Here is a 26,088-nt window from a genome sequence, read left to right on the forward strand (position 1 = left end):
CATCTGTCTGTTAACTTTTCACGGTTAAGCCGACCCCTAAACTAAATTGATTCAGATGATTTGGTTTAGCGATAAAGTGGACTATGCAGTGGGTCATAGGTTAATTTTATCTCGGAGAAAATATTATTCCCGTGGGATTAAAAAAATAGACTTTAAGCTAAAGATGTCGCAAGCATCCGCTCATCATACTTAAACAAGATGTAACTCGCCCACTACACTATGCTCCTAATGCTGCCCCTCGCGAATATTCGTGAAATAATTTACGAATATTCGCGGTACGACCAGTGACGTGGTCCCTGATTACTTTCCTTACCACACGTACAGTGCGTGGTAGCGGAATAATGTACATTGTATACCCATAAGTGTATACGTCATCCAATCTATCACCAGTAAGCATAAAACGTACGTGGCAAAGGGAAGAAAAACTAAGACAATTAAGGGAGCTGACGACAGTGCCTATTGTAGGACATCGCCGCGATATTTCAAGCGGCGGACGGACGGGTGTTCGTTAAGATTTTGACAAGCTCTCGTCGTGAGTGAGCTCTTAATGAAGCGGTAAATAATGAGGTGTTGTGCACTACGAGTCGTGTCTAATTAACGCGAGCTCGAGTTCGTACGCCGCATATCCTCGTGTTACGATCCTACCATTAAACTAAACACAAGAGAAAACTAAACATTTAAAAAAACCCCCGAAGATCTTGAAATTAACTAAAATAATGCTTTATGCCAGAAATTCTATCCATTATAACAGATAAGTTTAAATGGCGTTGCAATATGTGAGCTTGATCATAGAAATTTTATTTGCTTACTGGCTTTCAAATTCAAAAAAACCGCAGTCTCAAAAAAAGTCTGAGAGCTACGATGCCACAGACAGACACAGTCACAGACAAACATACAGACTTATAACACCTTTCTTTTTGTTGTGTTGAGAGTTAAAAATGACATAAGTACATCATTTTGGAAAAGAGCTGATTCTCTTACATTGCTGGACCGATATTAACCAAACATAGCTAAGAACCACCGCAAGGAAACTGGCTATCAAATGAGAAAATAACACATCGAAATCGGTCTATACGTTTGAGTCCTCCGATGACAAAGACTGACATCAGACTGACGTTAGCGACGTTGAGCGTTGCATTTAGGGTTAAAACGCCATTGAGCGGCAACAACAAATATCGATTTCATGAACAGTTAAAAGAATGAGGCGCAAAAACGTTATCGACGCGGTGCTCCCGATAGGTACTACGAAGAACTCGTTAGACGTCCGTGTCTGGACAGAGTCGCACAGTTTTTATCGTTATAATCGCGCGTGCAGCGGTCAATTCTAGTTTAGAAGCGGTCCGGCCGACCTCTAACTCGGAAACGAGATAAAACAAAAAGAGAAAAATGCAGGCACGGGCCGTGAGAACGCGTCTCCAACGTCGCTCTGTGCCGTCCATTTATCTTGCACAGTCGTGCGTCCGACCGGACTGCGTGCTTTTATTGCATTGTACCCTTAAATATAGGTCTGCGGTGGTATTCCGCCATGACCATATACGATTATGCCAAAATTGGCTGCGGAATGTATGTTGAGAAAAAATGCAAATAAGCCAAAACAGTTTTTATACAAAGTCTATGGCAAATATAGTTACTTAAATACACCTTGTCCAGGTGTTTACATGTCTTGGACAAAACACACGTACCTTTTCAAAACGATTACATAAATAGTTACATAAGAAATCAATTTGTATAGTTAGCTCTACTATAGCTTAGTTAAAAATAACACAAACTAATTAAATATTTATAGACAATTAGACATGATGAATTAATAATATTTAATCATATGTATGAGTAGATATTATAACACAATATTGTACGTGATCTTAAGAGTAATTGCTATATGAATTGAATAGGAACATTAATAATAGATTGGCGAACGGCTTTCAATGGTGATTGCAGTGGTTGATTGTTTAAATCGCTTCATTGTGTCGAGCCCATTGAGGAGATAAAACGATATTGTGACTAATTGCAAAGAAGAAACATCGCTCTGTCACAAAAGAATAACTAGGTTCGATAATAACATCAAATAAGACGAGGTACGGAAAACCTAAGAACTTTATACAAAGAGAATTCATAAATAGTAAGTGGTATCGATCGAGTCGAATTTGTAAGTCGATTCGAGCCCCGTCCCCGTCGGCTCCCGCTGCAAGTCACGGGTGTAAATTTAAGAAAGCCCCTCAATTTAAAGCGAAATGTAACAATAGCGTTGCCCTGTTCCGCCAATTTCCGCCCTCGACGTTAACGTTTAGTAACGAAACAAGAAAAACTTTCACCAACGTTAAGGGTACAAAAATAGCAGGATTTACGCAACTTTTAATTAAAATGAGTTGTGGTCACAAATTATAGCCATCGTTGTCAAAGTTATAACGATGAAACGGTCGATCACGACGACTGAAACTTTACGCTGACTGGAAAGCTAATTAGAAATATTTATTATATTATCATCCAATGTTTCCTAATGCTTTACATGTGGTTGCTAGACGGCATGGTTAATGTTGGATGTAACACTTGAAAGACATTGCCCTATAAGATAGAAATCTCGTTACAAAACGAGATAAAAATAATCATAATCATTTGAACGAGTATGTTCAGAAGGTGCCGGTTGGGTGAAGACGATCATTGGTTTAATTAAAAACATTTGTCAAAATGGCTCACTAATTAGGGATTTTGATCATCAGACAGTATGTAATAACCGATCTTAACGTATGGCAGGCGATTAGATTAATATTTTGTAGTAATGGTGGGTGTATGAGGTTATATTTATTTATTTATTTTATTAGCTGATATTAGTAGATTAATATTTTGTAGTAATGGTGGGTGTATGAGGTTATATATTTTATAATGGTCCATAAATATTTACCATTGTCAGTATCTGACACTTCGGGTCTCGTTAAAGATTTTAGATAAATCCCCATTCAAGACATTCAAGTCTAGATATCGGGAATTAAATGTAGCTCTCTGGGAAACGTTGAACCCGCGCCTCTTATTAATAACTCTCATACCGTTGTTTGTTTTACTCGCATCGAGTTCGGTTAGGTAATGCTGAAGTTGATTCATGAATGGGAGAGTGTGCCTCTTGCTAGCAGGTTCGCATGCTCGGATATATTTAGCAAACATCATTTTCCGAGAAATACATCTCGCGACGGAAACTTTAACAAATTATAGCTACGCTGGGTGTTTTAACACGTCAACTGAAAATTTGTCACCTATATTATTCATAGGATTTTTTAAATAAATGTTTATAAGTTAGTTAAAAGTTAGGTAGTAGTTCAAAGACCCAAGACGTTGTGTCGAGTCGCAGGGATTCGCTGGATGCAGGTGGCTCAGTATCGTGATGTTTAGAAGTCCCTACAAAAGGCCCATGTCCTGCAGTGGACGTCCATCGGCTGATATGATGATGATGACGATGAAGTTAGGTAACCTGTTATCGTATTGTTTTCTAAAAATGTTTAAATTACTATAAATAACCATATTTTCGATTTGTGTTTACACTATGCAAAGATCGTAACATGTAAAAAGATGTGGTCTGGTGGTGACATGTATGTAGTTGTAGATATAAGCTATTTTTGTGAATCTTGATCTGGTGATCTAGAATGAAAATCGTCGCGCATTGAAATGCATGAAGCATCTGCTATTCGTAGTCGGAATATAATCTCCAGCGCTGTGCAGCCCGCAAGCTTAGCGCTTTCTTAATGCGCTTCGGGCGGTATTATCGCGAGAATGAATGGAAGTGATACTGAATAAGCGACCAATTACCGCCCGCTCGCAGACGGGGGGACTTGCACGTAAATAATCCTGCTCACGCGCAGAAACCCGATAGCGATAAACAATTTTCCATTAGCCAAGCGATGCCCGAGCAAGGGGCGAACATTTCCAATTTCCATACCTAACGGAGTACCCGTATACTATGGCGATAACCTTTTATTTCGGAGTTGTCGTTTGAAGATATTATTATGGTAATGCCAAAGGAATGCAAATTTAACGCGGCAATAGATTCTAGAAGAATAGCGTGCACTAGGCTAAAGTGATTCGATTTAAACTATAGCTCTTTAAATGCTCTACATTTCATTCGGTCGGTATATATTTAACATTAAATCTTTCAATGTTTGAAATATAAACATAGAATATCTTTCAATTAAAAAAAGTTACGTCATAAATAAAGGAGAGGTTGGGAGGTGTTTTAAATTATAAGCAGGCTGTATTTTTTTAGATAACCATCGTCGGCGAGGCTCGGGCGTCCGCGGCGCGCTATCGGCCGGGCGTGGAACGCAAGTCTTAACTAAACGCTTGCCATTGTTCAGCGAAACGGAAAAACGGTTTCGCAAGCGAGTCCCCAGCCGCCGGCCGGTCGTATTTCACCCCGAGTTCAATATTATTTCGGCAGTGGCACAAAGAAGCGGAAGGCCCGTGCCGACGCCGCGGGCGCCTCTCGCATCCTTCCACAATATTGTCCTCCCGCTGCCTCCGGTTACACTGTAAATATTTTTCGGCGGCTCCCTGATTGAAAAAAGCTTATCGCATTCCCTACATTTTCCCCTATATCAGATTTAAGTGACACTAATATAGGCAGCAAACCGTGTACCAAGAATTTAAATTAAAAATAACAATATAACTTAGCTTAGCAATTATTTTGCACTCGTATGTCCGAAATATCATTGTATTGGTTATTTTATTCCTAAGAAATAATAATAGTAACATTCAGTTATCCAAAGCCAAAGAAGACTATCTAAAGATAAACTTTTAAGTCTTGTAAGATCTGTTATTTTCTTCGTCTCAACCTTCTCGTCGGATTGTCGCAGTCATTACTGTAAAAGCTCCACAAACTGAGGCAGTAAAAGTTTATAACCCATATATAATTACCTTGGATTTCAAAATGTAAGCCGCATTATATTAAAAAAGCAGTAAAAGTGCAGTCGCAAGAGATAAAATATGATAAACGTAACTGTAGACTTGAAAGGGGGTGAATTCCAAAATTGGTACCAATAATTTAAAACCCTCTGCTAAACTTATATAGGAGCTTCAAACAACAAGATGACAATATATAGAGCTAAAGAGAAATGGAGCGCGAATTCATGGTTGCAGTACATTAGTTTTCTCCCGCAAGAATTTAGGACCCCTTTCTAATAGAAATACATTGAAATATCGTCTCATCTCCATTTTTAGGGCCACATTTGACTGGCGGTCCGTGAAATTTATTAAAGGACAATTCCATGCGTAATATTTTATCAATTAAACACGGTTGGTTTCGATTTTGGTATTATGTCGCGCCATTTAAACAACCCACAATTTATTACATGCTACCATTTTGTAAATCAAAATGTCATGGTATATGGTACAATGGATATCGTGATATACTCGTTAATCAGTGTTATACCTAAATCAAATCATATAAATTAATGGAAAAATGTAACGCTTTACAGTCAGATTTATTTGCAACGCTTAAAGCAGAGACATGTACTAATTAACTGAGTCATATTTGTTCAAATCTTTTTTTTTTAAGTTATGGCTATCGATTTATAAGTGATTATGGCTTACGTTTTATTGACGTTGTATAGTAACCTGGATCTTCTATGAGAGACACGACATCTTAACAGTGAGGTTAAAACAAGAAACGTCGATGAATACTTAATATTATCACATAAAATTAAAATGACCCGACTCAATTTGCGTCAACAATACTCAATATCTAAAAGAACCAATAGATTTTGATACAAGTACAGAGACAAAGACATCTAAGCCTTTTTAAGTAATTTAGTTAACTATAAAAGTCTACACTCAGTAAACAAGATTTTTTAAACAAAACAAATTAAAATTGATATTATAACAGAATACCAGCTTGCAAGGGCGTTAGATTAACGGCAAGTCCGCTCGGGCGATTTAAATTGCACAGAGCGTCATTTTACGGTTGACCGGCGCAAATAAATGATAGGGTGTTGGGTCATTGGTTATCCTTCCCATCGTCTGTTGTATTTCTTAGCCGGTATTACTTGTGGATGAATATTTATACATATAACGGTCTTAGCCCTCATTCGCACGAGAGATTTTTAAACGGACGTTAAAAAAGTGTTCAAATATAGTATGAAGTTAAATGAAATTCTATTTCCAACGCCCAAAATTGAAAATGCAACATTGCTTGAAAAAAGGGTTGTTTCTTAAAAACGTTCTCGCGTGCATTAGTAGCAAAATCATATACTTGGGAATATTGTTGTATTTAAACGCATTTTTAAAAAGTCCGTTAAAAAAACTCTCGTGCGAATGAGGGCTCAGCGCTCGCCGCTCACTAATTGCAACGCACAGGGTACTGTTAAGCCAGTGTGTGAAATGAAACAGGTTGCAACATCTCAGGATGTCGTATAAACTGGATTATTTCTAAAAAAACATAAAACTATTCTATAAGTACTAACTCTATAGTACTTACATGATCTTATCTACGCAGTAAATGTAATACAATATGTATAATGGAAAAATCTCAAGTACCTACGATTGTAAGAATAATTAAGAAGTATGCTTTTTATCTATATTATTACTAATTATATTTCTTAGCACAACCAAGTTTTAGCTTTTGGACTTGTTTTTCCTGTCTATCTATCACTTTGGTTCAAAAGTTATCACGGCAAGTAGGTAGGTATTATAACTTAAGTAATATTATAAAATATTAAACTTAAGCTATAATACATACGGGCACTAACAACTTGGAAAAATGTTATCATTATTATTCATTATTTAATAAAAAAATTGCTTCGAATTTTTCTTTTGGGAATTTAATATTCAAATATTTTTACCTGGGGTCCGAGACCTACTAAAATCCACACACTGATAAAGACGTATATATAAGGATCAAAATCAGGTAATATATATTTCTACATAAGAGTGGCGAGCTAATCTACTAGAGTAATAAAAAAACATGCAGTTTATTAGGTGTGTTTTGTTTTATTAAGCGGAAAAGTAGTGTTCATTTTACTAATAGTAACTAGTAGAGTAAAGTAGTAGTTAAAGAATATTAGGAGCTCGTAGGTAGCAGTAAAGTGTGATGTAGGCACGCCTCGACGCTTTAACCCTGTCAAATCAAAAGGATTAATGCATCCCGAATGTTTCGTGTTATTGGTGTCTCTAATTACGTATATGCTTCGGTTAGAGTTATGGTAATGTTCGGTAACCTTCGTAGATATCTGCCTTCGGCGCTGTCGTCTCTCTGATACTTACGACTCTGAATTTAGGGTCTGAAGGGCGAGCCATTCGTTAGTCACGCCCGATGACGTGTACCTTGGACAAGACCAAAACTTTTATTAGAATGATTTCGTCGGCAGCTCTTTAGGTACTTGTCTTAAAAGGTTTTTTGTCTGTATTATATTATTATCTTAGTAAAACTTCGTCCCGTTCGAAACATTCCGTTTTATTATTGACCTAGTGGAAGTGCGTCGATTAAAGTTTTAAGTGGTTTTGTATCGTAAAGTATTAAGAAGATATCCTTGGTATCACATTTTATGTTCACAGTACGGTGAAATGTATGAATTTCTGGACGTATACAAAGGCACTCGACGCGCCGAGCATGTGGTAGGTACCGCGAACTCCTAAAGGGTAAAAAGAAAAGGCATTTCGTGGTAAAAAGTGAGTTAGGGCGCTTTGTTTGTGTATGGCGTGTGTTAAGTGTTTAGATAAGTGTAGCGGAGAACGGAGAGCATTGCGTTGCACGTTTGTTATCTCTCGGGGAGTTTGGGTTTAGACAAATGGAGCCATCCTGTGTGGTCTGTTTAGCTAACTCACCAAATATGTGCATTTCAAACTGAATTTCCTCCGTTTGCAGTTAATTTTACATTTCAAATAGTTTATTGATAACAAGGTATTTTATCAAAAGAACTTGCACTATTAAATTCATCATCCAACATTCATTGTTTAAAAATTTGCTCAAGTATTGCGTCGAAGTGGAATGTAAATCACTATAGTCTTGATAATAAAGAAAACATCATAGGGTGCACTACATAGTTAATAATAAAGAAAGTTGTATTAACTTAACACATTTTAGAGTTTGCTTGAAGTAGTTACTGGAGCCATTGAATATTATATTAGTTTGTGCTCTTGTGTTAAATGAATCCCGATATCGGGTAGCGTATGATTTTTTTTCAAAAGTTAAATTTTGTTTAAAAGTTAAAGATTTTTTTTTCAAAACAATTTTGCGTGAATTTATATTTCGTACCACGCGAAATTAAGTACATATCTAATTATTTATTGATTTTTGATCCTTTCATTTTTAAATTACTTGCACCTACTTGAGAATCGGTTTATTAGGGTGAGACGATTATAAACTTCCGAAAAATAAATATTCGAGTAAGGAAATAAATAAATTCAAGCAAAGGATACGTCGACGTTACTTATTGCCACGGTCATGCCAGCTGCCTACTGTTATTTATAGGAGCCAGTGTCAAAGTGTGTTTGTATTTAGTCGGACAGTACGGCAGTTTGTTTATTTTAAAACGAGTTAAACTAAAATACACAGCCGATAAGCGTTCACTGATCTGACGAGATATTATATCCTCGGGGCTGACGCCACTGCAGCTTGTGTCACTGTCACCGATCCGACGACCATCTGACACGACGAAATATTACAACCTATATTTAGATTTTCATTATCCAAGAATGCGTTCACTGAACTCTGAAATATGGCACGATAATCATCCCGAAATAGATGCTCGCTATAAAATCAATAACGTTAACATCCGTATATCCTGTCTAGAGATACAATTATTCTCTATACATATTCATAGCTATGAAAAACACTGTCTACTGTGGAACACAATATTTGTCTATCTATGAAGCGGAGACGACGAAGTCAATCAATATTGTAGAGACAATGGCCATCTCTTATTCAAACGGAAACTATTACAGCCGAGTCATTGTATTCAGAGCCTCACCTCACCGGGTAAATTATTCAAACGAAAAGTGGTTTGTTTACAAAAGCTGGAATAGATAAGTATAAAGGATCGGTGGTGACAGTACGTTTTTGTATGTGTGAGTGATAACAGCAGAGTGCAGTGGGAACACGACATGTCGATCGACGTCGACTCGAGAGATTTATGTCCAACTTCGTGACAGGGGAATTGTTGCGGGTAATCCTGGTTAATCCTTTGTTCCAAATACCACATCGCACAATAATAAATAAAACCAAAATACAAACATAGATAAAATGACAAAGAAGCAGACACACCACGATTGTTGTCGTGAGAACGAAAATTAGGATTAGAGGCAAATACCAGACGCATGTGATGTCAGCATGCTCGTAATTGATTCATTAGACCGAGCCAATTATGTGCGATTGGAGCACCAAGATTCCGCTTAATGAAATGATTGTGTCGATATTACATATTAACGTCGAAAGAAGATAATTGAATTTCCTGGACGAATCGTATTGGACTATAGTACCCCACACTCAATGCCCCTTTCATAGCACGCCGCTCAGGACACACGGTACGATTTGATGAGGCGTTTCCTCTAATTATTCGACCTATTAATAAGATGTTGGCCGAGACTTCAAAACAATCCATCACTGTATTCGGATAATGTTCCTTTTGATCGGTTCAAGTGTAACACTGACGCTTGAAGTTCAAAGTGCTCAAATTAATATATGTAATTTTTTCAACTCTCTTGTTCCTTGTGCATTTACAATGGGCACTTTTATATTGGTAGCACCTGCACCATTCTAAATTATAACATTAGTTTTTGTAGTTAAAAAAATCCTTTATTGAAGAAAAAGGTTTCAAAGTTTCAATAAGTAGGAACTGTGTTTGAATAAGAAGGATCTAATTTGAGGTTTGTATTGGACTTTGATGTGTGAACCGTGTTTGGGCTGTCCGGAATGTATTGAAGTGATTTCTTGCTTGAACGGTTTTCCTTTTGTGCAAATATTTGATGTCGAAACTCTTACAATTTTCATCGTTCAGAAGATCGTTGAAGGACGAAGTTTATATTGATATTCAATCTTAAGAAAATAATTAAATTTGTGGTTAAATCATTACCACTTAAAATATTTTTATTGAGGCAATAACATCTTTGGTATAATGGAAATTAAAACGTTTTATGCATAATTTCATGCATTTATTAACATTGATTATAGGAACTTTGTATTATAAATTTACAGACTCGTTTCTTTATTTAGAGCAAGTGCATTTGAAAATATCTTTTCCAAATATCCCCAAATCGTGGAACTATTAAGGCACAGTATTTTAACTAGCATACATTATATTACAAACCGTATACCCACATGATTATCTGAATGAAATTTAGCATAGAGATAGATTATGGCCTAAAATTTGCACTATTATCAAATGATATCTACCATCTTCATAATATGTCTCTACGGCTCTTGTTTTTGTTATAGTGATAATGAATAAATATATCTACGTAAGTGAATCCATGGGAGTATTTTATTTTAGCAATATTGTTTGTTTTACAATTGTTTATGTTTTAGATTTCTCACCTTTAGATGAGTTTTTGTTCGTTGAAACGGCTCGAGGGGCACCCTCGATGTTATCTGTCCACTATTGTTGCGTGCACTTAACCGTCACATGCTTTGAACTTGTATTCAGACCTTGTTAACACATTGTAAAGGAAATTACGTTCTTCACACAGGGACCTCAGATACAATTTCCGTTATCGATCATCGTTCTACCATGTCAAATTGCTGTCATTACAAGAGTCTACAATAAATTAACTATATTCCCACTTGTTTGGAAATACGAGCTGCTTCGTTAAACAAAAAAGTAAAAACAAAATACAATCAGCACTTTTTGGTTTGTACCTCAGTCATTCTTAAAAAAGCATATTAGTTATTATATTAAAGTTAATGAGCCAATTGCTAGTGTCTATTTGAATGTTTTTTGAAGTATGTTTTTTAGCCATTCCTCCCTCCTGAATTTCTTGAAAGGAGAAATAAAATCTTCGCACTTTAATAAACGTGAATTTTATACTTAACCTCCTCACCACTGATGTACTAATTTAGATATTTGAAATAGTACAAAACAACACAGTACATTAAAATAAATCAATTGAACTGTTAGTTTAAATTATGTATTCTGTGGTTAAAGTATGATATTGTTTGGTTTATTTGGTCTCATTGTATCTAAATAAAAACAAGGCACATCTTAAAATATTATACGAAGAATTGAATAAAATTCTTGCATTAAAATAAACCTTCTTTGAGATAATAAATAATGTCTATTAATTTGCATAAAGTTGGAGAGTACAGCGTAATTTATTCTTTGTTGCATTCGAAAGCAACAGCAACATTCCTCCGTTGTGTTAAACTTTTCAACTTTGATATTGTTGCGACTTCAGAAGAGTTGCTTGTAATTTTATTCATCCAAATTACAACATTGTTGTAATTTTACTGCATTAAAGGTGTGTACATTGCTTATAAGCAAGTTGAAACTTAGCTTGTGTTTACGGACTTGTAAATACTTTGCGTATTTTTGTTGGCTTTATAACTTTGACTAATAATTGGGACTTATATAATATTATAACTTCCAACTTAAAATGCAAATATATTTTGTATACATACTCCATTTTCTTTTTAATTTAAGTAAGTTGCATTAAGGCCTGATGATGACATTCGTAACATAAAGCAGATATGTACCATAACCTTTGTATACCTATTTTCCATTTCTCCGTAGTTATCTTTAATAGAAGGCAGATTAGTGTTTACGTAAAATGGACGGAGAAATGCTAATTATATATATAAATAATTTGATATAATTTTTCAAACTTCCAGCATTGTAGAATGTTTCAACATTCTATGTTTTAAAATTGGTTAGTTTCGGTTTGGAAAGAGTAATGAATTTACTTAATACATCAAAATATGTCGTATTATAAATTCCAATTCGTTTATTTCAAGTAAGCTTGCTTTTCAAGGTTAAGATTATTTGTAGAGACTCAACGCTACCACAACATTGTTGTGGTAATTACAATGTATAGAAGCAAGTTGAAACCCGGCCATAGTTTACGTATGCTTTAAATACTTTTTACGTAAGTATACTAGGTTCTACTGTTTATAATAAGTCCGAACCTAATAATGCCAGTATGCTGCACATATTTTTTTTAATTTTCGCCACTGTAGAGTTTTGTGTTTTAGAGATTATTTCAGCAGAGGACAGAAGTTTGTTTAATATGTGGTCTGTAATCATTTGGTTGAATGTCTTGTAATATTAGCTGATATTCGCCCTCGAATCTGTCGAAATTAAGCTGAATGGCAGTTGGGGTGTCGCAGATGGTCGTAACGGCTCCACGGTGTTGCCCGGCAGACGTGCGCCAAGAGAAAAATATGATTTACGACAAAACATAACACAGAAACGCACATTCGCTGCGATGGTATCTAGTCTACAGACGACCATTAGCACACTTATGAATATGCATGGAATACAAGCTTATTGGCAAAGCATCAATGATAAAAATATCACGCAATTAAGTGATGTGTCTACGAGTAATATGATGATGATATTTGTATTTTAATTTTTATTTATAAAAAAAAATAACAATAGCAACCTTTTTGTAAACGCGAATAATTCTTTTTCATCTTATAATTTAAGAGAAGAGATGGTTGGAGTAAGTATTTGAATAACGCAACTGTAATTTTTTTTTAAATATTATTTGCCATAGATTTTAAATATTACCAATATTCCCATTCCATTCCCACTAGGATAAAATTGAACCTAGGAACTTTTACTCCTCAGCCCACGTCTTACTGTTGAGCTTAAAGTATCAATGTAAGCTTTTTGTTATTTAGAATTATTAAACAAAAGCCATTGCAAAGTACTATAATATGCATAAATACCTTTTCGAGCGTATTACAATATGATTCTCAGAATTACTTATTATTTATTCGTATATTCCTAAAACTACTTTTAGTCTATAAATTACTTAGGGTTTATTATGAATTTCGTTGTTTTGTTAATCCCCTATTCGGTGAAATGAAAACCATAATATTAACCTCAAACTCCCAAAGGACACGCCAAATAAGAGGCTCCGAATTAGTTTTGTGTAAAGCCTTACTTTAATAATGCTATGTGGTCTTTGGAGTATTGTGGGGTTTCCGCTTCATGTTTATATAGCCGTACGATATGAAATAGATGTTTTCTGGCTTCAGGCAGTTTATTATTACTTTGAAGAGCCACATCGAGTGGGTGCAACTACAAGGGGAGGGCAGAAGGTTGGGGTTCGAAAGTAAACAAGTGCCGCCAATTGATTCAACCAGTCGATAAAATGAACGTTTTCCTCATTTCAGATTCTATAACGTTTATTATTGGTAATAACATTTCATGTCACGCTATGTACTTACATACCTCCATAATACTAGTAGGTACACCAGTAACAACGTTGTATGTTAATTTATTTAAGTACTTTGAATTTGTAGTAACATGCATATCTACAGAAGTATATATTTGTTTGACCCCTAAGATATTTAGTATAATCATTGTCAGATACACTAAAATAAACAAATGCAAATCTTAATAGATGCTAATAGTATCAAAATATATAGTGATAAAACAAAATCAAACAGTACTGACCACCACTGATAAACTCAAGTTAGTCTTACTTTATTATTTCGATCGTCAGACAAATCAAGAATTATTAAGGTAAATTAAAAAAGGCAAGATCATATTTTAACTTTTAAAAAGCTTTTACTTCAATGACTATTAAAATCAATTGCGTATTTTTTATAACGTTTCAAGTAGCAGTACTTACAGCTGACGAAGCATGTTGTTTTTTGATTAGTAATATTGTTATTTTAAATACTATAATTGTTATTCTTTTATATAAGGCGTGATAATGACATTCATAACATAAGGCAGATATAACAACCTTCGACTTTACTTAACGAGTTTATCTATTTTCCATTTCTCCGTAGTTATCTCTCATAGAAGACGGATTAGTGTTTACATTAATGGCTGGCTCAGAAGTAACTAGTTTTAGTTTGATGCGACGTTAAAGTAGTCCTTTGTGAGATCATTTACGTTTGCTCTGCACTGGGATTTGAATGAAGCCGGCTTTATCAAAGTTTAGTCATTTATGTCAACGGGCAGCTACTATCGTGTGTTTCATCTCGCCGCGTACGATTACTTTTAGTTTTATGTTATACTAGCGGACGCCCGCGACTTCGTCCGCGTGGAATTTAGTTTTTCACACATCCTTCGGGAACCATAGATTTTTCCGGGATGAAAAGTAGCTGTGTTAATCCGGAGTAAAATATATGTTCATCCTAAATTTTAGCCAAATCGCTTCAGTAGCCGCAGATCAAAGGAGGAACAAACATACACACTTACACAAAGACTTTCGCATTTATATGTTAGCGTGATTAGCCGACGACCGTGACTTTGTCTCCGAGGAAATTGGTGTTAATATTCATTCTGTTTTTGATATAGTTAAGAAAATTCTACTATCCATCTTTTTTTCAGCTATTAATGGTGTGACTAACTAGACTTTATTTATATGTATATTATAGTAGTATAGAGATATTCTAGTGTATATGAGGAAACAGATCGGAGATGTATCTGAAGTTTGAGTATGAAACTACTGAATTATAAAAAAGAAAAGTACCAAACCTAGGTGATTTAAAATTGAAAAGTGATCGTTTAATAGTTAAAATCAAGCCATTACATTGTAAATACAAAGAGCAATTGCAGTATAAAAATCAAAAAATAATTAAACAATGATGATTATTTTGTACTTACCTGTGATCTTGATATCTATATTAATCATAATGTTAATTTTCACACCTCGAGGCACCATTTGCATTTTTATCAGTTTCTTATATTTATATCAGAAGTAGACTTATTGTTTAACTCATAAGTTATCTAGAAGTTAAGGAAATCTTGGGGGCAGAAAAGCCAGAGATAATACTAAACATTCATATGGAACAGAAAGACCTGCTGGGTAAAAAATCAAAATCAACAGAAGAATTTTTCACGTGTACAAAAAAGTAATAAAAATTTTAAAAAATTTATAAGAGACAGAAATGCGAGGAAAAAGGAAAAATTGTCTATGTTTTAGTTAGATAAAAATACAAATGGTACGGTAATCAGTGACGTGCACAGGAGTACGATCCAAAGTAACCATAAAACAAAGTATCACAAAACAACACAAAAAAGTTCAAATTGTTTAGTTTTAGGTAACATTTCTAGTTTTTTCTTTTAATACCTTTTTTGATAAGTTCTCTCAGTGCGACGCTCCAGGGTAGGAATGTCTCTATGATGTGCACGTCACTGACGGTAAGAGACATAATGTATTGACTTACCTAGGGTCTACGAAGGGTTCCGCATAGATGTTCCTGACGGGTTGGCGTCGAGGCAGCGGCGGCGGCACAGGACTGAAGCCGTCCATCATGTCCTCCCGCTCGCAGTACTTAAGCGATTTCATCGTCATCTTGCCCACAAACAGTCCACTGCACTACTATATGTCGGTCTTCCCCAACATCACTATCAATCTTTATCACTTACATCATTGCACTATACGAACGTATTTATTCAATCACATTACGAGTAACTCTATTGTCTAAACGTTCATTGAGGTCAACATTGTTTGTATTGAGGAACTTTTACTGAAAAGAAATATCCGTATGTCACGTTATGTGTGTGGTTAGCCGGTCGGTGCCCGGGCACACAGCTATTCTTGCCGGGTACGTCGGCGCGACTGCGGGGCCCGCCGCGTCGGTACCGCCGACCCTCGCCTAAGCTTTTGTAGTTTTTGCGCTCGCGCCGAGGTGCCATAAAAGCTCGACGAGTTATTAGGCGATCGAACAAAAAATGCGGACCATACGAAAGACGGCACATTGCAAGTAATAGACTTGACGCAACCGAATGAAAAGCGCCCGCTCGACCCGTGTTCAACATGACGTGATGCGGTTAAATTCATTTCAAAGAATATGCATTGTATGAAGTGTGAACAAAACGTTTTTTTTTATGGGGAATTTTATTGTGAATATATTGTCATCTATATTATAATGGGGGTATAGGTATATTATAATGGGGGTAAATCTAAATATAGGTAGTAGAATATTTTATATAACTAAGAGTAGTAAGTCGTAGTTAATAACAATGTTTTATACCTATATATTTAGCAATAAGCTAATTAGATAAAATCCTAAAGACTAGGACTTCATGGCATTATCAAAGATTACACAGAAATCGTTTGTTGTGTATAAATTTTAAAATTTTTCCTAAGTGTTGTTACAAAATTTCTCTATTATTAACAAAATGACTAAATCATTATTAAATAATTTCTTTATCAGTCTACAACATTTAATTAATATAACTGTCCTAAAAGTGTGAAAAGGTTACCATACTTAATAAATCGCTGTGAAAGTTTCACCGATCTATCCACGCCTCATATATTACACATGCAGACAGATAAGCAGACGTCACACTTATAAATATAAAGTAGGAAAGAAATGGCGTCTCCTAAGCCCTAAGCAAATGGCAAATTCATATTTGATGCAAGCTGTAAGTAGGGTAGTGTGGGCTTACGTAGATTGTACCTACATGGTCCCGTCTCCCGCACTACCACTCCCTATAGGAGAGGCGGCGGTTGATCTCAGCGCTTTGCATGTCAAACAATTACCCCCATACATTGTTCATGACAAATACGACAGGCGGGTTACCTAGGGTTGCCAAATTACTAGCAAGAACTACTATATCCATGGATCCCACAAAAGGGCCAAAGTAGCAATTTGGCAATTTTTACTTTTTTATTGGAATATTTAAATAGGTGAGCTAAGTAATATAAAAGTAATTTCTGCATAGAAATTTGTATTTTGTAAAGACTATGAAATCTAAGAACTATGAATTGATTTTTTTAGTTTAGTTGGACTAACACAGTCGCTTTCGTAAAATAAAACGTGTTTGACATTAAGTGGTTTTTTGCCAAACGTGCTAATTTTATACGTATGGGATTTTTCTATCTTAATTTCCGAAAGACAGAGATTCATATAGAGATAGATGTACAAGTAAAGCCAGCTATGAGAAAAATAATGAAATAATTTCATTTTTATTTAGCGTTGTTGCAACTGGATTTGCGGTATCAAACAATAAACCAAATTAAATTAATGTTAGTGTTAGCTTTTCTTTAACATATGTCTAACTATGATGGTGGCACAAATAAAAATTAAAAGTACATTAAGGATGTAAATTAATAAATAAATAGTCAAAATCTCAAAAACCATCATGTACTTATTCGCAGTTCGTGACAACCCTACGTACATCACCTACCCTTTCACTCATTGAAATGTTTGTTTTGAAAACTCGTTACCCTTCCTCAAAATTACTATTTGCGATAGCAAAAATTGTAGAGCCATCCGTGATTTATTGAATGTTTGTTAATTTAAATCGACTGCTACGCCGTAAAATATCACAAAAACAGTTACATCGCCTCTCGGATACAAAGGGTTGCGACAAAATTATGTAAAACCTGTCCTATGGGACCGAATTATCCCACAAGGATAACAGCGAGAATATAAAAGAAGCTTGGAGACATCCATATGGATTTTTTAAAGAAGCATACAAGATTTACATAGGTAGTACTAGAAGACGCCCGTGACTTTGTTCGTAAACTTTCTATGAATGAGTAATATCCATCCAAGTGGCCTTTTTTTATAAAACCTACCAGGCGGATCCAATTTTTTTAGTTAAATTCCAACAATAATTATCTTCATATTTCTACCAAGTTACACAAAACCTTGAAAAAGTTTCATCCCTAAACCTTCCACTTAAATCACAATATCTATTTGTGAAAACTGTACAAAAATCCGTTTTTTCCGTTCGAGAACTGGTCTCGAGTTCATCAGGAACAGACAGATGGATAGACTCTGGTAGCGGAGGACTCTATTTATTACTATGGTTATAGAAGTCCCGAAGTAATAAATATATTCGTACATACATTACGTAATCGAACACATTATAAGTTGAGGATACCTGTTTCAGAAGTTGCCAAGTACCTGTATAATAAATTGATTTAAGCGCTTCGTGACAGCTTTAAGTACCTATGTTATGTTTGACAAACATTAGGGAATTTGAAGCCCCAGCGACTGAACTTTGTTGGATCCCCGGAGCCATACTTGTCGGGGTACGTTTTACGAAGTAAATTTTTGTCAAGTTAGAACGACACTCGGCTTGGAACATCTTTAAAAGGAAATTTCATTTGGATCAATTTGAAAAGTTTTTTCTTAAGTAAATGCCTACATCGTTTTGGGAACACGACGTTTTGTTCGAATGTGATGGAGGTTGCTTCACAAAAATGTACCTATGTATATCTTTACTTTGATTTACAGGTACTGTGATAAATAATTAATTTCATTTGTTATTGCACAACGATGATACTAAAAGTATTTGTAAATAAAGCATAACTTTCTTAGCATAACAAAGTGTTTAGTAAAATATTTAAACAAAAAAGTCAGAAACAACAATTTGTAATGCGTCTGAGAGTGCATTATGATGCTCTGAAAACCCAAAGCCACGGAAAAAGCTTAAAGTCATTATATACTTTTTTAATATGCCGCATAATGGACCTAAACGTTGTACATAAATATATAAGTACAAAAATAAATACGAATCGATTGATGAAAGTCTGTGCACTTGAAATCAATCCAAATATAGATTATAACTGGTAGAAATCAATTCTTACTTGAGCAACAGTTGCTCTTATAAGGCGATGAGGAAGCGAGGGACGTTTTCCCATCGCCTGGGCGCATACAAGGCGCTTTGACCTGATGTATGGCGTGCCTGTTCTTGCACTTGAACTTGCAAGCTTTGTACGTGCTTTTTATATCAGTCACGTGTACTTCAACTGTACATTCAACACGTACGGGATTATACGGGCTTTGAGAGCATTATTGACCTCCACTGTCTATACAACAATTTTAATTAGATAATAGATGTTTTCCTCTACTTCGCCCGTTGTTTTAGATCATAGGTCTGTTTGGGTTCAATGTTAAATGATAATATTGCTCTTTATTTTGGTTCAATCTATCATTATCATCATCATTATCATCATCATTATTATCAGCCGATGGACATCCATTGCTGGACATAGGTCTCTTGGATGGACCGGTCCATGTCCATCATATGACCATGTCCTCATCTATACTAATATCATAAAGAGGTAAAGTTTGTGAAGCCGTGATAGCCCAGTGGATATGACCTTAGCCTCCGATTCCGGATGGTGTGGGTTCGAATCCGGTCCGGGGCATGCACCTCCAACTTTTCGGTTGTATGCATTTTAAGAAATTAAATATCACGTGTCTCAATAGGTGAAGGAAAACATCGTGAGGAAACCTGCATACCAGAGAATTTTCTTAATTCTTTGCGTGTGTGAAGTCTGCCAATCCGTATTGGGCCAGCGTGGTGGACTATTGGCCTAACCCCTCTCATTCTGAGAGGAGACTCGAGCTCAGCAGTGATCTGAATATGGGTTGATGACGACGAAAGTTTGTGGTGTAGTAGGGGGTAATTAAAGGATTTTGAAAATTCTTCTACCACTAGAAGGTCACGTTATTTGTGAGTGTCACAGGCTACATTTTATCCCCCGAGTTCGTGTTACCGTGTTAGATGAAACCGCGAGGCGACGGCTTGTATTTAATATTTTAACTTCTTCAATAATTATAATTTAGTTAAGTTAGCGCTGCCTACGTAAGCTAATCCAATATCTGTGTCATATTAGGCTATAAAGAGACTTCAATTATTAAAAAAATAAAACTCGGCTATTTTAAAGTAATTATGTTCCTGATCAACATGTCATATTATTATGTATGTGTTTTTTCCATTTACCCGCAATTTTAGGTAAAATAATCCCGTTGATTTCTCTAAAATATACACGTCTATCTAACATATATAAGCTTTGTGGAAGGTGTCAATTATAATGGTAGGGTTTCCATATAATGAATTTATATTGTAATATTGTAAAGCGTGGCTGAATTGTTTTCGACATAGGAGTCAATATTATATTACTTTGAGCGGCGTTCAAAATTAAATTCGCTGTACCAACCCACACAATGAAAAGCTTAGTATGTCATGTAATTACAGATACATTTATTGGTCTTATTGTTTACATTTCCTGGTTTTGAAACTACGTCGTTTTAATCATTTTATTACTACCTACATTGAGTAATAATTTATTTGCGAACAACTTTTGAAGAAGTTAAATGGGTTAACAGTTAGCAAAGCTTAATGTCTATTTTTTCTATTTTAATGGTAACTGACTAGAATATTTAAGAAAGAAAGTCGTTATCTAGTGAGATTTAGATTTTAAAAATTGAGAATCTATGCTAATATTATAAAGCTGAAAAGTTTGTTTGTCTGTTTGTTTGATTGAACGCGCTAATCTCAGGAACTACCGGTCCGATTTGAAAAATTCTTTCAGTGTTAGATAGCCCATTTAACGAGAAGCCTATATTTTATCCCCGTATTCCTACGAGAACGGGAACCACGCGCGTGAAACCGCGGAGGCATCTACTAGTTTATATGATAAATACGTGGTATTTTAAAAATCGAGAATTTATATATAATACTTTGTATCACATTTTAATACGTTTCAGATTTACTTTTCCGCTGTAAAGCTAGCCAGATACTAGGATGTCTAATTTTAAAAGACAACAGAAAACAAAGCTGAGGAGGTAGTAGCAGGTAAACTTGCACTTTTTTTTATAATTTAATCTCTCATACCTACTATAAATATTAAACATCAGCTTTTTCTAATCTCAGTCTCACACAGAATTCATAATAACATATTCTGCAATTTTATAACCATAGTGTAAAGAGCGGCTTACTATTATTAATGTGATAGTTTAATCAGAAATAACATTTCGTCAAAACCAGTTGTGTGGGTGTAGAAATGTGATTAATCAAAGTCGAAAGAATAATTTTTTAAACAGATTAACCATCTATGAAGCTTAACTGGTATTCCGAATGATAATTGTTATTGCTTGTTTTATTTACTCCGTTCTACTAATCTATCAGGAGTAGTGTTTGCTCCAGAATAATATTATTTCCGCGTATATTTTGCTCCGGGACTTTGGTAAAATTTCTGCTTTTTAGAGCTAATAAACATTTCATTTTGTATTAATTGATTATGAAACACGGCTAAAACTCACGTGATATTACGTCGGAGTATGCCCGACTAGTTTCGAACCCATACTGCGATGCAAGAACCAGCTCATGACTAAGGGCCCCGTATGGGTTCGAAACTAGTCGGGCATACTCCGACGTAATATCACGTGAGTTTTAGCCGTGTTTCATAATCAATTAATATGAATAACACTCACGATAGTTTAAATTCTAAAATTTCATTTTGTAGTTTGTAATGCTATTAATATTCATTAATTTTGGATAGAAACAGGCGTTACTTTGCGGAAGTTCATCATGAATATATAATAATTTATTTATTTTGCTATTATCCACGAAAAGCCGACGAACGCACATGACAACGTCACCCAGGTCCGACAAAATTAATCAAATGAGAGTATTTTGTCGGACCTGGGTGATCATCGCAAAAATTGAACCGAATTTGGCTACACCACTGAGCGCACAAATGCACAATTTTGTCCTTAATTCCATTATATATATATATATATATATATATATATATATATATATATATATAGTTTATAAACTTCCTGAATACACAACTCGACATTGTAGACGATTTTTAGTCATAAGGTTCTTGTTTAAATGACGTTCGTCATTTAATAAACTACTAAATTAAATTAAGAAAATTATGCACATTTTGTCCGTCTCAGTTTGATGCGCTAGTAGTATCTATTATATAAATTAATATCATTGTAATTTACACAGAACATAAAAAACGCTAAAGTTAACGTTTGGTAAGCTTAAGCAGGTCAAGCACTTATTTACGCAGTATCAAATCCCTTTATAAATAGATTTATTATTGCAAACAATTGCTCGCCCGCTGCTCGCCTTTACAGTGATGCACATTAACAGCGCAGCAATTAACTGTGTATTGTTTACATTTGAAGATCTCCGCCTGTGCAAGACAACAGCAGCTAATAAACACATTTTACACAGCGCATTTACACCAGCATTAGCACTGCGGCTCAAGTTTGTATCTAATTAATCTTCGTTCCTGACCCAAATGTATTTTAGCATCCGTCCCGTTGCGCAACAAAAAATTACTCAACTATTTTAATTGGCGTAAAGGTTTGATGTTTCTTCTCGTAAAAATGTCAATGGATGCCCCACACTTGACATGTGTAGACTACTTGCTATATTAGGACTGGTGAGGTATTTATACGACAAAATTTGTACAGAAATAAATCTTTGTTCGTAATTGTTGTAACTTAAATAATTTTATAAGCCAGTCAGCTCGCATTGGACCAGTGTAGTGGGTCAAAGCTCCATATCCTCTCTCCTAAAAGGAAGGAGGGCTGTAGAGTATTGTTAAAATAAGCTGATAATGTTGAATGAAGCAAAATTTCCATTTTATATTTTATAGTAAGTAGGTCTTTTTCTACTAAGTTTACTAAGAAAATAGATACTATAGATACTATAAAGAGTGTCGCTATATAACGAGATTCAGCCAATCAATTAAGTAAATGAAAAACTAATATCGGGAGATTTCAATTAAACGATTTTAAAGACCGATGTAAAAACAAGGGTTATTATTTAATGTGAGATGAAATTCTCTTTTCGCTTCAATTAAATATTACTACTACACTCGATGTTATTAGTTCATTTTATCTCATACGGCCCTAGGCGGTCCAGTACTGGGGTTACGGGACTCACTCGCATGTGTGCGGAGCACGTTTCGTAAAATAAAAGACGATATTGATTCCGTGACGAGCTGAGAGCGAACTGTGGGAAACGATTCCTGTCTTAATAGATGCCCCGAGGACGCAAACTCTTCACAACTCTTTGTTCATATAATACTGTTTAAAAAAAATAAGTACGCTAAGTGCGAGTACGTGATCACTGAAGGATAATTTGAGAGAGTGAACTGAGCTCAAGCTTCACCACACTACTTATAATTTGAATGCGTGTACAGAAAAAAAAGAGAGCAGTTTAACTCAACTACTAATTTTCTTTTAATTAGATTCGAGGAGTAAAATCTTTAATTCCGCATAAAATCAGCAACATGTGAATTGAGTTCCTAGACGTAATTAACGAGTTAAGGGTACGACATGGCACTTTATTCCTAGTTGAGACGCGGCTGGCCGGCCGCAGGACTTGGCCACATTCTCGACGGGTAATTACGCACGCCCGTCTCGTTCCCAAGCCTCCACTCTAACATTTTATGCCTCATTTTGGAGTATGTGATTTGCCGGAATCGTTATTTACCATAATTATCGTGGGAGCGAACCGCGCTCGCGTGCGAATGTTTTTCTTCACCGATAGATCACTATTGCTTCATTATCAATCATAAAACGATCTTACGATCGATGTACATCGTCTGCGTAGATTTATGAATAATGATCGAAGTTTACAATAACAATAAAATAAATATTTCACATTGTTGTTTCTCCTTTGTTCTGACTGAATTAAAATATTGTTTCTAAGATGATCGGAGCGGAGCATCATTGAGCTTAATCATAATTGATACCTATTACAGTATTATGATAATAGATACTCTTTCCGTTTTCATTTATTATTAATTCTCAATCCGGTTTTTATTAGTATTATCGAGGAAGAAAAGCTGTATCGGTTGCTGCGGTGAATCTGTAAAAGCTTTATTGAGAAAATAGATTTGTTATCTAAACTCGTCGGGCTAAAAAAGGAAGCCTTCCTATTAATTTGCGGCGGCTCTTAATCTTGGAAAATAAATTCGCCTCTAATTTGACGTATGAAGAGTTTTATAAGGAGAGATCAAACGATCTCCGAGCTATATTACATCCGACAGAAGCGGACGCGGCGTGCGTTGAAAGGGGCAGTCACGATGTTGCGTTCAACTTTGGATCTTCCAAAACAAATGCGCTCTTCGCAAAAACATCTACAGACATATCACGTAAAAAGAGCACTGCTGGTTTTCTTCCAAACACGGTGCCCGTTTTATGTAAGCCTGACAACTTGCCTAGAATTTTATGTAAATCTATATCGATATAGTTTACAAACGAAAGTCGAGTTAGTTGTCTATACTAATATAATAAAGCTTAAGAATTTGTTTGTTTGATTGAACGCGCTAATCTCGGGAACTACTGGTCTGATTTGAAAAATTCTTTAAGTATTAGGTAGCCCATTTATTGAGGAAGGCTATAGGTTATATATTATCCCCGTATTCCTACGGGGACGGGAACCACGTGAGTGAAACCGCGAGGCGTCAGCTAGTACTATATAAAACTCAAGAACGGCTAGACCGATTTGTCTAAAAAAATTTGTTCTGTACAATAAGTGTAAATGTTTTTTTGTTTTAAAAATTAATTCCGTCAGTTAGTAGTGACTCTACCATCGGTTCGAAAAGCAGATTCTACAGTTAGGCCAGTGCAGTTTCTTTATTATCTTATTAATTATTATTGTATCTATTAACGTCCCTTACGATATTTACAATTGTATTTTTTATGTGACATCTACTATAGGATACTTGATTATATTATACGTTTTTATTCTTGCTGCTTTTCAACGTATTTTAACGGCTAATTTGTAATTAGTCGTGTGTCTGTTTGCACATGGAATGTTTTAGCTTTGGCGCTGAGCTCATGTTGTGAAAGCATTTAAAATACGTATTTTTTATTATCTATAACCCTCCCTTTTGGCTTCGCCTTAGTTGGGTAATAAAATCAACTTAAACTTGTTAGATTTCAAAGTTAAAGGTAAAATTTGTGCGGGTAGGGGGTAATCTTTACATCTACTAAACCGATTTTGAAAATTTAAAATGTACCACTAGACAGCCACGTTACTTATAAGTGTCTTAAGTGATATATTATTCCCGTATTCTAACGGGAATGGAAACGACGCGTGTGAAACCGCAAGGCGTTGGCTTGTAGTCTATAACTACATTTCACAGTCTCTCTAGCTCAAATTGATAGTATGGTTCTTAACAGAGAGTTCATGAAAAGCCCAAAATACAAAATGCAAAATTACTAATGCTAAATGCGTTGTGTTTTAAAAACGCTGCCGTGTGAATATATACTTGGGAATGCATTTGTTGTATTTGAACCATTGACCTCTTATAATAAAAGGACGCACAATCATGTAGAAAATTTCACTTAAGAACTGGCCAATTTTGCTTTGACAGTTTTAGAATTATTGGTAAAGAAAGTTATGCCTAAAAGTCTTTAAATATAGTTTAATATTCAATAACATCCCAAATTCAGAGCAAATTCAACCTTGAGAATTCAACTCGTCGATTCGGATGAATTCTACGACGCCTGAGCCTTTAGATATAATTTAAATTTAGTATATTTCCTTTTTAATTTTTATAATATGTAGTTAGAGATACCTTGAGAATTGAACTCAAGGTTGAATTTACAAATGCGAGTACTTGAATTGAGTGCCAAGAAGTTTTGTTTGGCACTCATTGAGTGGGGACGTTTTTCGGTCGCTGATTGTGCATCCACTTTTTAATGGGAGATCGATGATTTGAACGCTTTTTTAACGTCCGTTAAAAAGCTTTAGTGTGAAAGAAGGCTTAACATTAGGTGGGATCGCAGTCAAGGACTAACTTGTCATTGAGTAAAAAACATCCTCTATCTATACATTAGTTTGTTTGTCTTTTTAACGAAATCATTGTCGACCAGTGTGGGTAATGATTATAATGCTTAGAAAATTGTTTCTAGCGTAATGGCAAGGTTGGGGCGAGTCCGGAAATTGTCCTCTTGTCGGTCGGCTGGCGCATTAGCTGAGGACATTAGGCCAGCGTGGCAAACAATGTGTGCGTGTCGTTTCATTTGGAACACGTGACGGCGTACAAAAATAAAGGGACCAGATAATGTGTACCGGCATTTGCGACTTTTTTCATGAAAGACATAAAGAGTTCTACTCGTATGTACGCCGTCATATTCATAGGTATATTTAGAACTCATCATCATCATTATCAACCCGTATTTGGCTCACTGCTGAGCTCGAGTCT

General features: G+C 35.4%; 1 protein-coding gene across 5 annotated transcripts in view; it reads right to left on the reverse strand.

Annotated features, from left to right (window-relative positions):
* The window catches only part of LOC112046487 (teneurin-a), an 84,957-nt gene that overhangs the window by 48,637 nt on the left and 10,232 nt on the right, over positions 1-26,088 (reverse strand). For 4 of the 5 annotated variants that reach the window (XM_052882008.1, XM_052882006.1, XM_052882009.1 and 1 more), the window contains exons 2-3: positions 15,320-15,622; positions 7,243-7,302 (exon numbers count right to left, since the gene is read on the reverse strand). In XM_052882008.1, coding sequence (XP_052737968.1) covers positions 7,243-7,302; positions 15,320-15,447 — 188 coding nt within the window. In that variant the 5' untranslated portion in view covers positions 15,448-15,622. Of the gene's footprint in view, positions 1-7,242; positions 7,303-15,319; positions 15,737-26,088 lie in introns of those variants that run through there. The other variant, XM_052882010.1, reaches the window with a different exon arrangement.

Source organism: Bicyclus anynana, chromosome 6, assembly GCF_947172395.1.
Source record: "Bicyclus anynana chromosome 6, ilBicAnyn1.1, whole genome shotgun sequence".
NCBI classification, from domain to species: Eukaryota; Metazoa; Arthropoda; class Insecta; order Lepidoptera; family Nymphalidae; genus Bicyclus; species Bicyclus anynana.